The following is a 12,164-nucleotide window of genomic DNA, read 5'->3' as shown; positions in this document are numbered from 1 at the left end:
ACTCCCGTCATCATTAACATTTTTTTTAATTCAATACTAATTCAACTATGACATTTTTTTATTTGTGTGAGGGTAGAAATAAAACGTTGTTAGTATTTTGATAAATAATAATGTGAATCAAAATAATTAAAAAAAATAATTTAATTATTTATAATTATAATAAATTAAAAAAATGAGAAAATTAATTTAATTCACATAAATATAAAAATAAATGCAGTAATGTTCTACGTTAGTTTGGAGTGAATAAGATAACGTATTCTTTATAAAAGATTGATTAATTAAAAAAAATAAATAACATAAGTAATTTGACTAAACTTAAAAAAAAAAATCCTTAAAATTCCAGTTTCAAAATAAAATAAAACCAAAATTGAAACCGCTATACCGAAGATCTCGTCTGGAGTCAGGCCTGAATACGAAATGGAATCCCCGGAACCGGCCAGCGGCCGAGACAGGTCCTTTGGATTATTTCATACGACTAGTCCTTCAAGCCACTGACTGTTTCTATAGGTCAAACGACATGTCGTTTGACATAGAACGAGTGAACAGACGGCTCACCGTTTCATGAGATCATTGCTAAACGAGTTTGTCATCTGGGAAAGCCACAGCCCAAAAACAAAAGAAACAATGACTAGATTGTTAAGATTGCACTGGTTATACTCTGCTGTGTAGGAATGTTCTTTAGCTGTGAGCCACCATTCCATTTGCAGCTATCATTTTTTGTTAAAATTACAATCGTTTCAAGAAAAAAAAAAAGATTGTTATACATTTGCGGTTGCTGCTTGGGCATTTTTAGGGAGCGGTGTGTTAGCAAACTTAAAGGTAATCTGGAAATTGTTAGATCGAAGTCCAGCTACTTCACTGACCGGAACTGCATCAGAAATCTCCTTCAACTCCTCTTTTGTTAGCTTCATCCTCAATGCTTCAATATTGTCTACCAGGTTTTTAATCTTAGTCGTCCCTAAAGAAATTAATTAAGTATCATGTTAGCAACCACTGGAATTTGAATTCAGAGCTGGAAAACAAAAACATAAACTAAAGAAGAAGCTGACTCACCAGGGATGGGAACTACATCATCCCCTTGATTGAGAACCCATGCAAGGGCAAGCTGAGCAGCACTGCATCCATAGTTTTTGGCCAAATTTTCTATTCGAGTATAGAACATCTTATTCTTTTCCAAATTTTCTCCTGCAAACCTTGGATATGATTTCTATAACAGGACAAGGTATATCATCAATGAAATATTCAAGCAACAAGAAACAAGAATTACCATGAGAGGAAATTCCATGTTAAAAAAAGTAAATTAAATTAAGTTGAGGTTTCATGCCAGTATAGTCTCTGAAGGCAAACTTTCCACAACTGCTTTGCCACCGAAAAAGCCTCGACCAAGAGGGCTATATGGAACTACTGCAATTCCAAGTTCCCTGCAAATTTTGCAGAGTCAAAATACATTCCTACACAGCAAAGAATAAGGAAATCACAGAGGTAGAGAGATACCTGCAAAGTGGGATTACTTCTTCCTCAAGGTCACGGCTCCAAAGTGACCATTCCATTTGCACTGCAGTGATGGGATGAACTGAATGTGCCCTCTTTATTGTGTCAGGACTTGCTTCAGATAACCCAATGTACTTAATTTTTCCTTCTTCCACTAATTTCTTAAGCTCCCTCATCTGCCAACCCAAAACTCAATTAGATTAGAGACTAACAAAATTAATCTAATATAATTTCCCACACAAATGACAATGGCCTCACAGTTTCCTCTATTGGTACAGAAGTGTCAATGCGATGTTGATAGTACAGATCAATATATTCAACGCCAAGACGATTGAGGCTAGCCTCACAGCATGCACGGACGTATTCAGGTTTGCCATTAATTAAAGCATTTTTAAAATCGAAGTTGTTGACAGCAACACCGAATTTTGTAGCCAACTGTATTTTTTCTCTAGGCAATTGCTTCAAGGCCTGCAAGAAGCAAGTACGAATCGTTATGGCATATATGGTGCTGGAGCAACAGATTTCTTGGTTGGACACTTACCTTGCCAACCAAGACTTCATTGGTGTAAGGTCCATAAACATCAGCTGTGTCTAAAAATGTAATTCCTCTGTTGAATGACTCCTTGATGATTGAAATGCCAACTTCTTCTGGGACAGGGGAGTTGTAACCACCACTAAGCCCCATACATCCAAACCCTAGCTTTGAGACCTGAAATTAGATCAACATCACCAAAAATGAACGAGAAGACAAATGAAAAGCGTAAGGAAACCAGCAGTTCAAGAATATATGAAACAAAACATTACCAAACAAAAGTCCTATTCAGATTTAAAGAACAAATTCAAATTAGTTATTTCTTTACTGGGTTTGTATTAATTAATAGAGAATTAAAAATGAATTATTGATCAACAATGAATAAACAAGAACACAAAGGAATTGTAATTGCATAAGATGGAATGGGTTTTACCTCTAATCCTTGGGTGCCCAATTTCACCCTTGGAATTACAAATATCTGCTTATCTGCCATCTTTCCCTACTCTGCTCCTGTTTCCTTTCCTCTTGCTGTGGATGGAATGATTGGCTAGTTGACTAGACTAATATGGCCAGCGACGTATGGCCACATGTCAGCTTTCAGAAACGTGTGATGTGCAATCAACAAATGAGATTTGCTTTGGGTACATACCAGTGAGATTTTGGCTAATTTTATTTCTAAATCAGCGGGTTAATTTAGTAAATTTTTAACTTTTATTACATGATTTTTATAAAATAAAATTAAAATTTAATAAATTTTATAAAAAAATTTAAAATTTAATTTTTATGAAAATACTCATAAAATTAAATATATTTCAAAATTTTTTAACAATAAACTTAGGGTATATTAATATGTCGTAATTAAATATATAAGAAAATTATAATTTAATTAAAAAAAATTAATATAATGAATATTAATTATGTGTAATTAATTCTCTTTCAATTATTATAATAAATAAAATATAAAAATATATATAATTATTTATTTTTATTAATTTATTTTATTACCACTGTCCTCATTGTATTGCAGGCCATATACATTAAACATTTCACAGAAATTTAATATTAAAATAAGATTCATTTTATGCTTAATTTATTGTTTTATCACTTTATTTATATTTCATTATTTTTATAATGACTATTCAATCCTAAATGGGTAAAAAATAATTATTAAATTTTGATTAATTAACTTATCTAACCTTCATCTGCCTATTTATATTATATATAAATGTATAAAGAAGAAAAAAAATATTGACATTAAATTAATTTTAAAATTTATATAAATTTAAAAATTTTTAATTTTAGAATTAATATAAATTTAAAATTTTAATCTATTTATATTTAACTTAATTAAATATGAAATTACTAAAATAAAAAATTAATAAATAAAAATAAAAATATAATTTAATCGTGTCGCCATATTAAGTAAAATACTTTATTAATATCTAATATTTATAAAATATATATAATATAATCTATAATATAAAAATAAAAAATACTTATTAAATATATTAAATAATTAATATATTAAATAGGTTTTAAAATTTTTTATATTAAATAATATGACAATATAAAATTTTAAAATATCAATATAATAAAAATGAAATTTTTATAATGATAATGCACTAAATTAATAAAAATTTATTTTAAAAATTTTTTCTATTTTATAATTTTATAAATAATTTTTTCACATTAATTTAGATATGTAATTTTATTATACAAATTAATGTTATTTTAAATTATAAAAAATTAAAATAAAATATATGCAATTCAAATTTAAAAAAAAAAATAGAGTTTAAATAAATTAAATTTAATGAGTTAATTTAAATCACTTAACATTCATTTTCATTTACACTTATCTCCAACAATCGTCTCTGTTGCTCTCTTGCATCAGCCTATCTCCTCTTCTTCTTTTGTCCCTATGCACATCCGATCTTCGTTCCTGTCACTCTTTGTCACAGCCCTGATCTCACTCTCTATCCCAATCTTAATGTTGTTCTTTTTTTACAGGCCATCAATCTCAACCTACACCCTGCAGATTTGCCACTGCTCCTTTATCATGATATTATAGGAGTATAATAATAATAAATAACTACAATGAAGTTGTTTACAGGGAAGAATTGGTAGTATTTTGCTGAAAAAAATAAGAAAAATTCATTTCATAAAGGAATACTCTGGATGCACCATACGAGGGAAATTATTCTATTCTCCAAGCACACAGAAGGAATGCAGCTCCCTGCTGAAGAATTATGTGCTAATCATTTCTAATGCACTGCGAACTCAAAGACGGAAATTTCACTAGTGACATTTTAACAGAACTTTAGTAAATGCACATCTCGCTTGGATAGACGTCTCAGGTTGAGACTTGGCCATCTCTGGGTGGGGTATTGCCAAACTTCCATGTATGACGGATGTTCCTAGTTCTCAACCCAGCAACTTCATCGGCTGGAGCAGCATCGGAGACTTCCTTAAACTCATCTTTTGTCAGCTTAATTCTCAGTGCTCCAATATTGTTATCCAGATTTTTTATCTTGGTTGTGCCTAAACAAAGCCCAAGAACACATTGCGTACCAGAATTTTGGAAAGTCAATCTAAAAATCTGCAGTTCAAATTGGAGAATTGAAGGCATGAACAAAAAGGAGAAGCTGACCCACCAGGGATGGGAACTACATCATCTCCTTGATTGAGAACCCATGCAAGGGCAAGCTGAGCAGGAGTGCATAGCCAAATTTTCTACTCGACTATATAATACCTTATTCTGTTCTAAATTTTCTCCTGTGAACCTTGGCAAGAATCTCTGAAGTAAGCCAAGAACTAAGAATTAGGCTAAAAGTAATGACCAATGAAATTACTTTTGATAAGCATGAAATGAAACACTAAAGCATTACATGTTTACCAGATACCTTTTGAGTTTTAGTACCAGAAAACTATCTGGAGGCACTCTTTCCACAACTGCTCTGCCGCCAAAAAAACCCTGACCTAGAGGACTATATGGAACTATTCCAATTCCAAGTTCCCTGCATGTTTTTTCATAGGAAAGTGCCCTCAGACATGTTGTTAGACTAATCACACAGAGAGAGAGAGAGAGAGGAATGCAGTTAACTAGGAAAACTCGATGTTACATGGATACCTGCAAAGAGGAATCATTTCTTCCTCAAGGTCTCGAGACCAAAGTGACCATTCCATTTGCACTGCAGTGGTGGGGTGAACTGCATGTGCCCTCTTTATGGTGTCAGGACTTGGCTCGGAAAGTCCAATGTACTTAATTTTCCCTTCTTCCACTAACTTCTTAAGCTCTCCCATCTGCTAAATAAAAAATTGTCTTTAGAAACTACCCAGCTGTATATAAATTCTGTCCAGAGACAATAAAGCCAAGAATTTGGGGTGCTTCTGAAAGGCAGGAAAACAAAAGGACGTACTGTTTCCTCCATTGGCACTGAAGGGTCGATCCGATGTTGATGGTAAAGATCAATATAGTCCACATCAAGACGCTTTAGGCTAGCCTCACAGCATGCACGAACATACTCAGGCTTGCCCTTAAATGAGGCAGCCATAAGATCATTGTTCTTGAAAATAATACCGAATTTTGTAGCCAATTGGATCTTCTTTCCAGGCAATTGCTTCAATGCCTGCAAGCACAAGCATTTGCATAGCACACAAACAAACCAAAAAACGCTTGATAACATATGCAAGAAATCACATTTCATCAGCTCTAATTGCTTGCTTCGCCCGACCAAAATATAACTTTCTTCTCATTTGCTGTCGCAGTGTATTTTGCGGTCGCTGAACGAACTCTCACCGAAGTGGGAAAGAGTGAGGAGTCGCCACTTTAATTTTGAGGGAAATTAAAGAAAACCATTTGTGAAAATAAATTAAAACAAAACCACTTCAAAACAGAGATTCTAGGTTCGGGGTCCGTAAACGGGTGGGGAAGGTGCACCCCACCTCGTCCCTCAATAAGGGTAAGCAGATATAACTTCATGTTCTTTATAAATTAGAATTGGTAGTTAGGGGGAGGGGGGCTTAAATGGAAATGTTAATCCTTTTGACAAAAGGAATATTTGATTTTTCACTAATTCGGATTACCCAGATACATAAGTAAATGAGACAACCTTAGTGAGTTACTGTTGTATGTTAGTTTTATTTGAAGGGCTATTTTGTTAGAATTCAATTTTGGGGGATTGGATAAGGACTTTCCTCCGATTTCTTTTATTAAAGTTTTAGATTGAGAACCGGATAAGAACTCTCATCCGATCTCTTTCGAGTATTTATTAAAATTTTGGTTGAGAACCGAATAAGAACTCTCCTCCGATCTCTTTTAAGCATTTATTTTAAATTTTAGATTGAGAACCGGATAAGAACTCTCTTCCGATCTCCTTTATGCATTTATTTTAAATTTTAGATTGAGAACCGGATAAGAACTCTCCTCCGATCTCTTTTAAACATTTTTTTAAATTTTCTAAGCTTGAGGATCTGATAAGAACTCTCCTCCGATCTCTCATATTTTAATGGGGGTCGGATAAGGACTTTTCCGACTGATTGAAGTTTGATTACAGCTACACATTATAAGAGCTTAAGACCAAGGGTTCTGCTATTCACGGGTGTCAGGGGTCAGAATAAGACTTCTTTTAATTCCCTGATACCTCGTGACTAGACAGGGGATATTGAACTGAATTTTACCGAACTCCTGAGTGGCCGCCTAGCCAATACCCTTTTGATACCCGATCTGTTCCATTCATTTAGCTAATATTTAGTCTTATTTCGCTTTGTGACATTTTCCCAATCGTTTTCTATGTTAGCCTAATACTTTACTATTTTCCTGACTTGTTATCCGGACCTTCTATTATTTCAAAGAAACGCTTAAGGTACCATTACTTACATTTTACCCGACCTTTTATACACTACTCGAGACTAGAAGACTTACATTCAGAAATAACAAAGATAAAAAAGGATGGACTGATCAACAAAGAAATAACTCGAGAGTAACCTTCTTCGTATTCTTTAGCGCAATATAAACTTAGAGAAAACTACGTACATAAAAGGGCAAAGGAAATACGTAAAATAAGAACGAGCAATTAATGAAAAGACAATATGAGCACTCACCTGTAGGGAGCCGAATCTACTAAACTAAGTATGGAATGACCAAAATGTAATAGGACTGCAGATTGATAACCGGAAAGTTAAGGTTCGCCTTGAAACTAAAGATGCTTTGCTAAAATGCCATCAGGTCGAAATAATAACCGAGTTTAAATGGGGTTGAATCTGAACAATGGGAGTGAAAATAAAGAAAATAAAGAGCTGAAAATGAGAGCACCACAGGATAATGAACGAACTGAAATAGAGAGTTTCAGTATTCGAGAATCCCTTTGCAAGAAAACACTCTAGAAAACTGGTTTCCAAAGTTTTTCTTATGACAGCTAAAAAAAATAGCAGAGTAACGAACTGAATTAAGTTTCAGAGTTCTCCCACTATAATCACTGCTCCTTTTTTTTGTTCTCCCCTGAACAGTTTTCATGCAGGTATTTATAGGAATCGGGTGCTCCATCTGAAGGGTCAAGATCTATTTTGAGGGAGATGGAGGGTCAGGATTTCAAAGGACATAATCTGAGGCTCAAGAATTAAAGAGAATCAGAACGGACGGCCGAGATCTCCTTCAGAATATTTGTCCTTTTCCTCTTCTTATCTAACGATCACAAATTCTCTTGTCTGGGGCTATCCGATGGCTAGGAATAAAAGGCGTCGGTCTTGTCGTCTTCTTCTTTGATCCAAAGGCTCTGGGCCCATCCTTGCAAGTGAGATCAACGGTGGAGATTGGGATGTACAGGACTGTCATGACATACTTTGGCACCTGTCAGCATTTGTGGGCGATTCTTAGGCGTGCAGTGGAGATTTCGTCTGCAACGCTTTTAACTACCTCGGCTCTGATTCTGAAGACGGTTATTGGGATTTGTCTTATTCTCTTTGTCTTCTGATCTCTCCTCTTTTCTGATCTTCTTAACACGCTCCTTTTTCGATCTTTCATACCGGTCTCCCCTCTTCCGATCTCTATCATTCCGATCCTTCCCTTAATCAGGCCCGGTCCGGTCAAAGCATTAATTCCCCTCTATTCCCGAAGCGTCCGCTTCGTTTTCTGCTTAGCAATAAATGCCTAATTTTCCCCTATATATACCCCTGATAGAAGAGACTTTCCTCATTCAATTTTCCTCTCTTCCTTCTTACTTTCCTGTTCTAGTTGCTCCGGCAGTAGTTCCGGCCATGATTGTGGCTTTTGATCCCTTTCCGATGGACCTCTTTATTCCCCGACTGAAAATTTATGATCCCGGTGAACGGGAAATTATGATGACTGCACTTAATGACCGTGAGAGAACCGGACTAACTTACCGATCTGGATCGAGGACCTCGATCTTACTGACCTCGAATCGTTCGACCGATACAAACGGCGAACTGATTTCGAGCAAGAAGACTGCTAATATTCCCCTTAACACCGGTGACTGCCCCTTGACGTTCATTTGGCTCCTCTCCGCACTGGGTGTTCCGACAGCGGCTCGGTTTCGAGCGGTAACATTGATGATGACGTCTCTCATCTTCATGGGAGTCATAGTCACCCCATCCGAGCTGTACATCTATCCAATGTCAACAGCCGGTCTCCTGGTCAAACACGTCTTTTGACTCAGTCACGAGACTAGGCTTTGACATAGGCCTTTAGATGGGATGTTCCACCGGTCTCTAGAAATCGCCCAAATGATGTATTTTTACTTTCAATGTAATCCGATCTCTAGAGATCGCCCAAATGATGTAGTTAGACCTTTAATGTAATCCGATCCCTAGAGATCGCCCAAATGATGTAATCCGATCTTTTGGAAATAAAAATTTTATTTTGTCAATTATCATCTTATTGATTATTTTCCAATCTCTGATGTGTTTATCCGATATGGTTCCTAACTGAACAACCCTTAAATGATCCGCAATTCAAAATATTTATCTTAATCTGTCGATCCCTTTATGGAATTTTCGAAAATTTCGTGAGACGTGTCAGAAACAGCTGGCAGATCTCGCTAACCGATGCACCGCCTGGGACGCCGTGAGCATTTAATGCTCGGACGGGTATAAATAGGGGATGGGCCAGCCATTTGTTCCCTTATGTCATTTTCAGCATCTCGCGAGCGATTCCAAAATTCTCTCGATTTTTCAAGCTCTTCCGACACCGATCAAGCTCCGGTAAGGATTTTGATCCTTCTTTTACTTTAAATTCTTTACTTCCTTTGAAAATGAGCGGCGCCGAAGGTCAGAGAGCGGCAAGCCCCCTTTCCGTTCACGTTTCATGGTCATCGGACGAAGTTGAGGTGGTAGGACCGATCGGGCGACCTGAACCTCTTACATCCTCCGCCCCCGCTCGTGGCCAAGCGGGACCCTCAAGGCTAACACATTCTTCAGAGAGAGAGAACCTTCCCATGGACGAGCTGCCATCGGTCCTTCAAGAGACCGACCTGCAGTCGTTCAGCTAAGAGTATAACATCCGGCCCGATTCATACGAACTTATCCGGTATCACGGCGATCACCGTGCCGATCACTTCTTCGAAGAGAATGATATGATCATGGTATACGAAGAACAATTAAAAGCCGGGCTGCGGTTCCCTCTCGATGACTTCTTCAAAGAAGTTCTAAAATTTTTCCAAGTGTGCATCGCCCAAGTTCACCCGAACTCGTGGCGGATCCTGGTGGCCTTCAGAGGCCTCTGCCGAGCTAAAGGACTCCGTCCTACCGCTAAGGTATTCGCCGAACTACACAGATTAACTCATCGAAAGGACGACGAGTATTGGTTCTTCCAAGCGAAGCCACACTGCGGACTTTTCAACGATCTGCCGACCTCCCTAAAGAATTGGAAGAATCGGTTCTTCATTTTAAGGAGCAAAATTTCGAACTGCTTTGAGGGCTTCCCCCGCAGTTGGCTGCATCAGGGTCCCTTGCTTTTGAAGCACATCGCCCTGAGTAGGGAAGAGGGTGCAATGGCGATGGAGTTAAAGGATCAGGCGTCCAGAGAGAAGTACTCTTGTTTGGATGCAGTGACGACTGAGCTGCATCATTGGACTATGCAACTGGTCACCGGCCAAGATCGCGAGCTTCAGTTCTCTGACCTCGGCATCGGTATTTTCTACATCTCAGATCTCAGGACCTTAGCGATCTCACTGACCTCTTCTTTGTGCAGGTATGGCAAGCGGCGAAGCCTCCAAGGAGAGCCGGAAGCGAAAGAGGGAGATCTCCCGGAAGGTACGGGAGATGAAGCGGGCTGAGGAAATGCGGACACCCAGGCATGAGCCCGGGGAAATTCAAGAAGGCTCGTCTCGACCTTCTGGACCGGCGGTTGTAGAAGTGGTCCGATCCCCTCCTCGCCGAGAAGAGCCGCCTCCACCTCCTCTAGTTGCTCCGAGCGCAGAAGGGGTTCCTTCTCATCCTTCTGTGAGGCCCCTTTCTCAAGGTGCTCAAGTTCTGATCCACTCGCTGGAGAAGAACCGGACTGTTCGGGAAAACCCAGGTTTTGCTAAGGTATTGGGATCCACCATCTGCCTTCGGGAGGACCAAGATAGGCTGTCCCCGGACAACCTTGATGACATCCTGACCCGATCCATGAGCCTGAACGTGGAGTGCCTGGTGAACCAGCACATTGTTCGGGAGAAAGCTCATCGCCTGGGTAAGGAAGTCGAGAAGATGGGTCACGAGGTGTCTTTTCTCCGATCCCAACTCTCATCCGCTCAGGATTACATATCTCAAATTGAGGGGCGGATGAAGTTCTATGAGGACAAGCTGGCCGAACAATCTCGTGTTCTGGCCGAGCGAACCCGTGTTCTAGAAGAAGTCCAAGCACTTCGGACCGATGAAGTTGCTCACATCTCTCACCTTACTGAGGAGCTCAAGGCGAAAGAAGAAGAGATGGTGACAAGAGTGGCCGGTGCTTATGTGAATACTCACAGGTATCTCTTAGCCGAACTCAAGAAGCGTTACCCCGAGGAGGACTTCTCCTGGATGGCAGACCTGGCTCCCGAGGGTGAGGGTGAGGATAGTGAGGAGGAGGCTGAGGGTGAGAGAGAAAATGAGCAAAATGTAGATCAGGCTGGGGGTGATCCTCCAGCCGAATGACTTGTACAAACTTTAATATGAAATGAAGTCTTCTTTTTGTCCAGTGAATGAATGTGATCGGAAAATCTCTAAATTATTTAAACACTTGATTGTCTGAGTATATTGAAATAACTAAAAGTGATTATTAATCTAAGTGTAAGAGGTCGGAAAACATAATGCGCATGAGATCGGCAGGGGACCAACGCTAAACGGGACTTGATTAAAATTGGAAATTTGGCTTGATCATTTAAGATCGGGATCATCATTAAACCGGAGTGGAACCTTAACTTGATTATTCCTAAACTTTTAAAAGGGAGGTCGACAATAAAACTGGTGACATAAAGATCTAGTGTTGGCTCAATTTTGTTTGACAGGAGAAATCGGGAATGTAATTGACTGGTCAGAAAATTTGACAATTGGCTTGAGAGATCGGTGAGTGATTTGAGAGACCGGTAAGACTTTAGCTTATATGAGGACTTAGCATTGATTCAATTTTGTGTGAAGAGAGATTGGAAATGTGGCTAAATGGCAAGGAGAGATCGGAAATGTAATTGGCTGACCAAGGTAGACTTAGTGCTGGGGATCGGTTTCGAAGTTTATTGATTTTGGGGATCGGCCAAAATATGATGTCGACATTTGCTTATCCTGGTTTTTGACAAGAATTTATGACAGAAGAACTCTAACCTTGCCAATCAAGACTTCATTAGCGTTAAACCTGTAAACATCAGCAGTATCAAAAAGTGTAAATTCCTCTATTTAATGCTTCCTTGATGATTAAAATGCCAACTTCTTCAGGAACAGGGTCGTTGTACACACCAGAAAGCCCCATACATCCAAAGCCTAATTTGGAAACCTGAAAGTCAAAGAAAGAGGGCATAATATTTGATTGTTTCTAATTGAAGAACATGGAATAAGAAAGAAGTGAGATGGGTTTTACCTCTAATCCATGATTACCCTGTTTCACCCTTGGAATTTCAACTCTTTGCTCCTCAGCCATCTTATTTTTCTCTGCCTCCCTTTCCTTCATCCT

At 38.3% G+C, this 12,164-nt stretch overlaps 1 protein-coding gene and 1 pseudogene across 1 annotated transcript; both read right to left on the bottom strand.

Moving 5' to 3' along the window:
- Nucleotides 1–629: 629 nt before the first annotated feature.
- LOC110656773 (perakine reductase) lies at nucleotides 630–2,669 on the bottom strand. Its single transcript, XM_021813717.2, has 7 exons — nucleotides 2,457–2,669; nucleotides 2,033–2,200; nucleotides 1,750–1,959; nucleotides 1,495–1,667; nucleotides 1,325–1,421; nucleotides 1,054–1,207; nucleotides 630–958 (listed from the first exon to the last, which is right to left on the bottom strand). The coding sequence occupies exons 1-7, from the start codon at nucleotides 2,514–2,516 to the stop codon at nucleotides 759–761; spliced, it is 1,062 nt and encodes a 353-aa protein (XP_021669409.2). The 5' UTR covers nucleotides 2,517–2,669; the 3' UTR covers nucleotides 630–758.
- Nucleotides 2,670–3,814: 1,145 nt separating this feature from the next.
- Nucleotides 3,815–12,161, bottom strand: LOC110656771 (probable aldo-keto reductase 1; annotated as a pseudogene).
- Between the last annotated feature and the right edge of the window lie 3 nt (nucleotides 12,162–12,164).

This window comes from Hevea brasiliensis, chromosome 5 (genome assembly GCF_030052815.1).
Source record: "Hevea brasiliensis isolate MT/VB/25A 57/8 chromosome 5, ASM3005281v1, whole genome shotgun sequence".
Classification (NCBI taxonomy): Eukaryota; Viridiplantae; Streptophyta; class Magnoliopsida; order Malpighiales; family Euphorbiaceae; genus Hevea; species Hevea brasiliensis.
This window is presented reverse-complemented; position numbering and strand designations above follow the sequence as displayed.

Bases quoted from the DNA above. Each gene is read 5' to 3' on its own strand.
- LOC110656773 (XM_021813717.2), bottom strand. From the start codon at position 2,516: ATGGCAGATAAGCAGATATTTGTAATTCCAAGGGTGAAATTGGGCACC. The intron at 1,960-2,032 runs GTAAGTGTCCAA...TGCTTCTTGCAG, and splicing joins ATGAAGTCTTGGTTGGCAAG to GCCTTGAAGCAATTGCCTAG. The intron at 1,668-1,749 runs GTGAGGCCATTG...TTGGGTTGGCAG, and splicing joins CTGTACCAATAGAGGAAACT to ATGAGGGAGCTTAAGAAATT.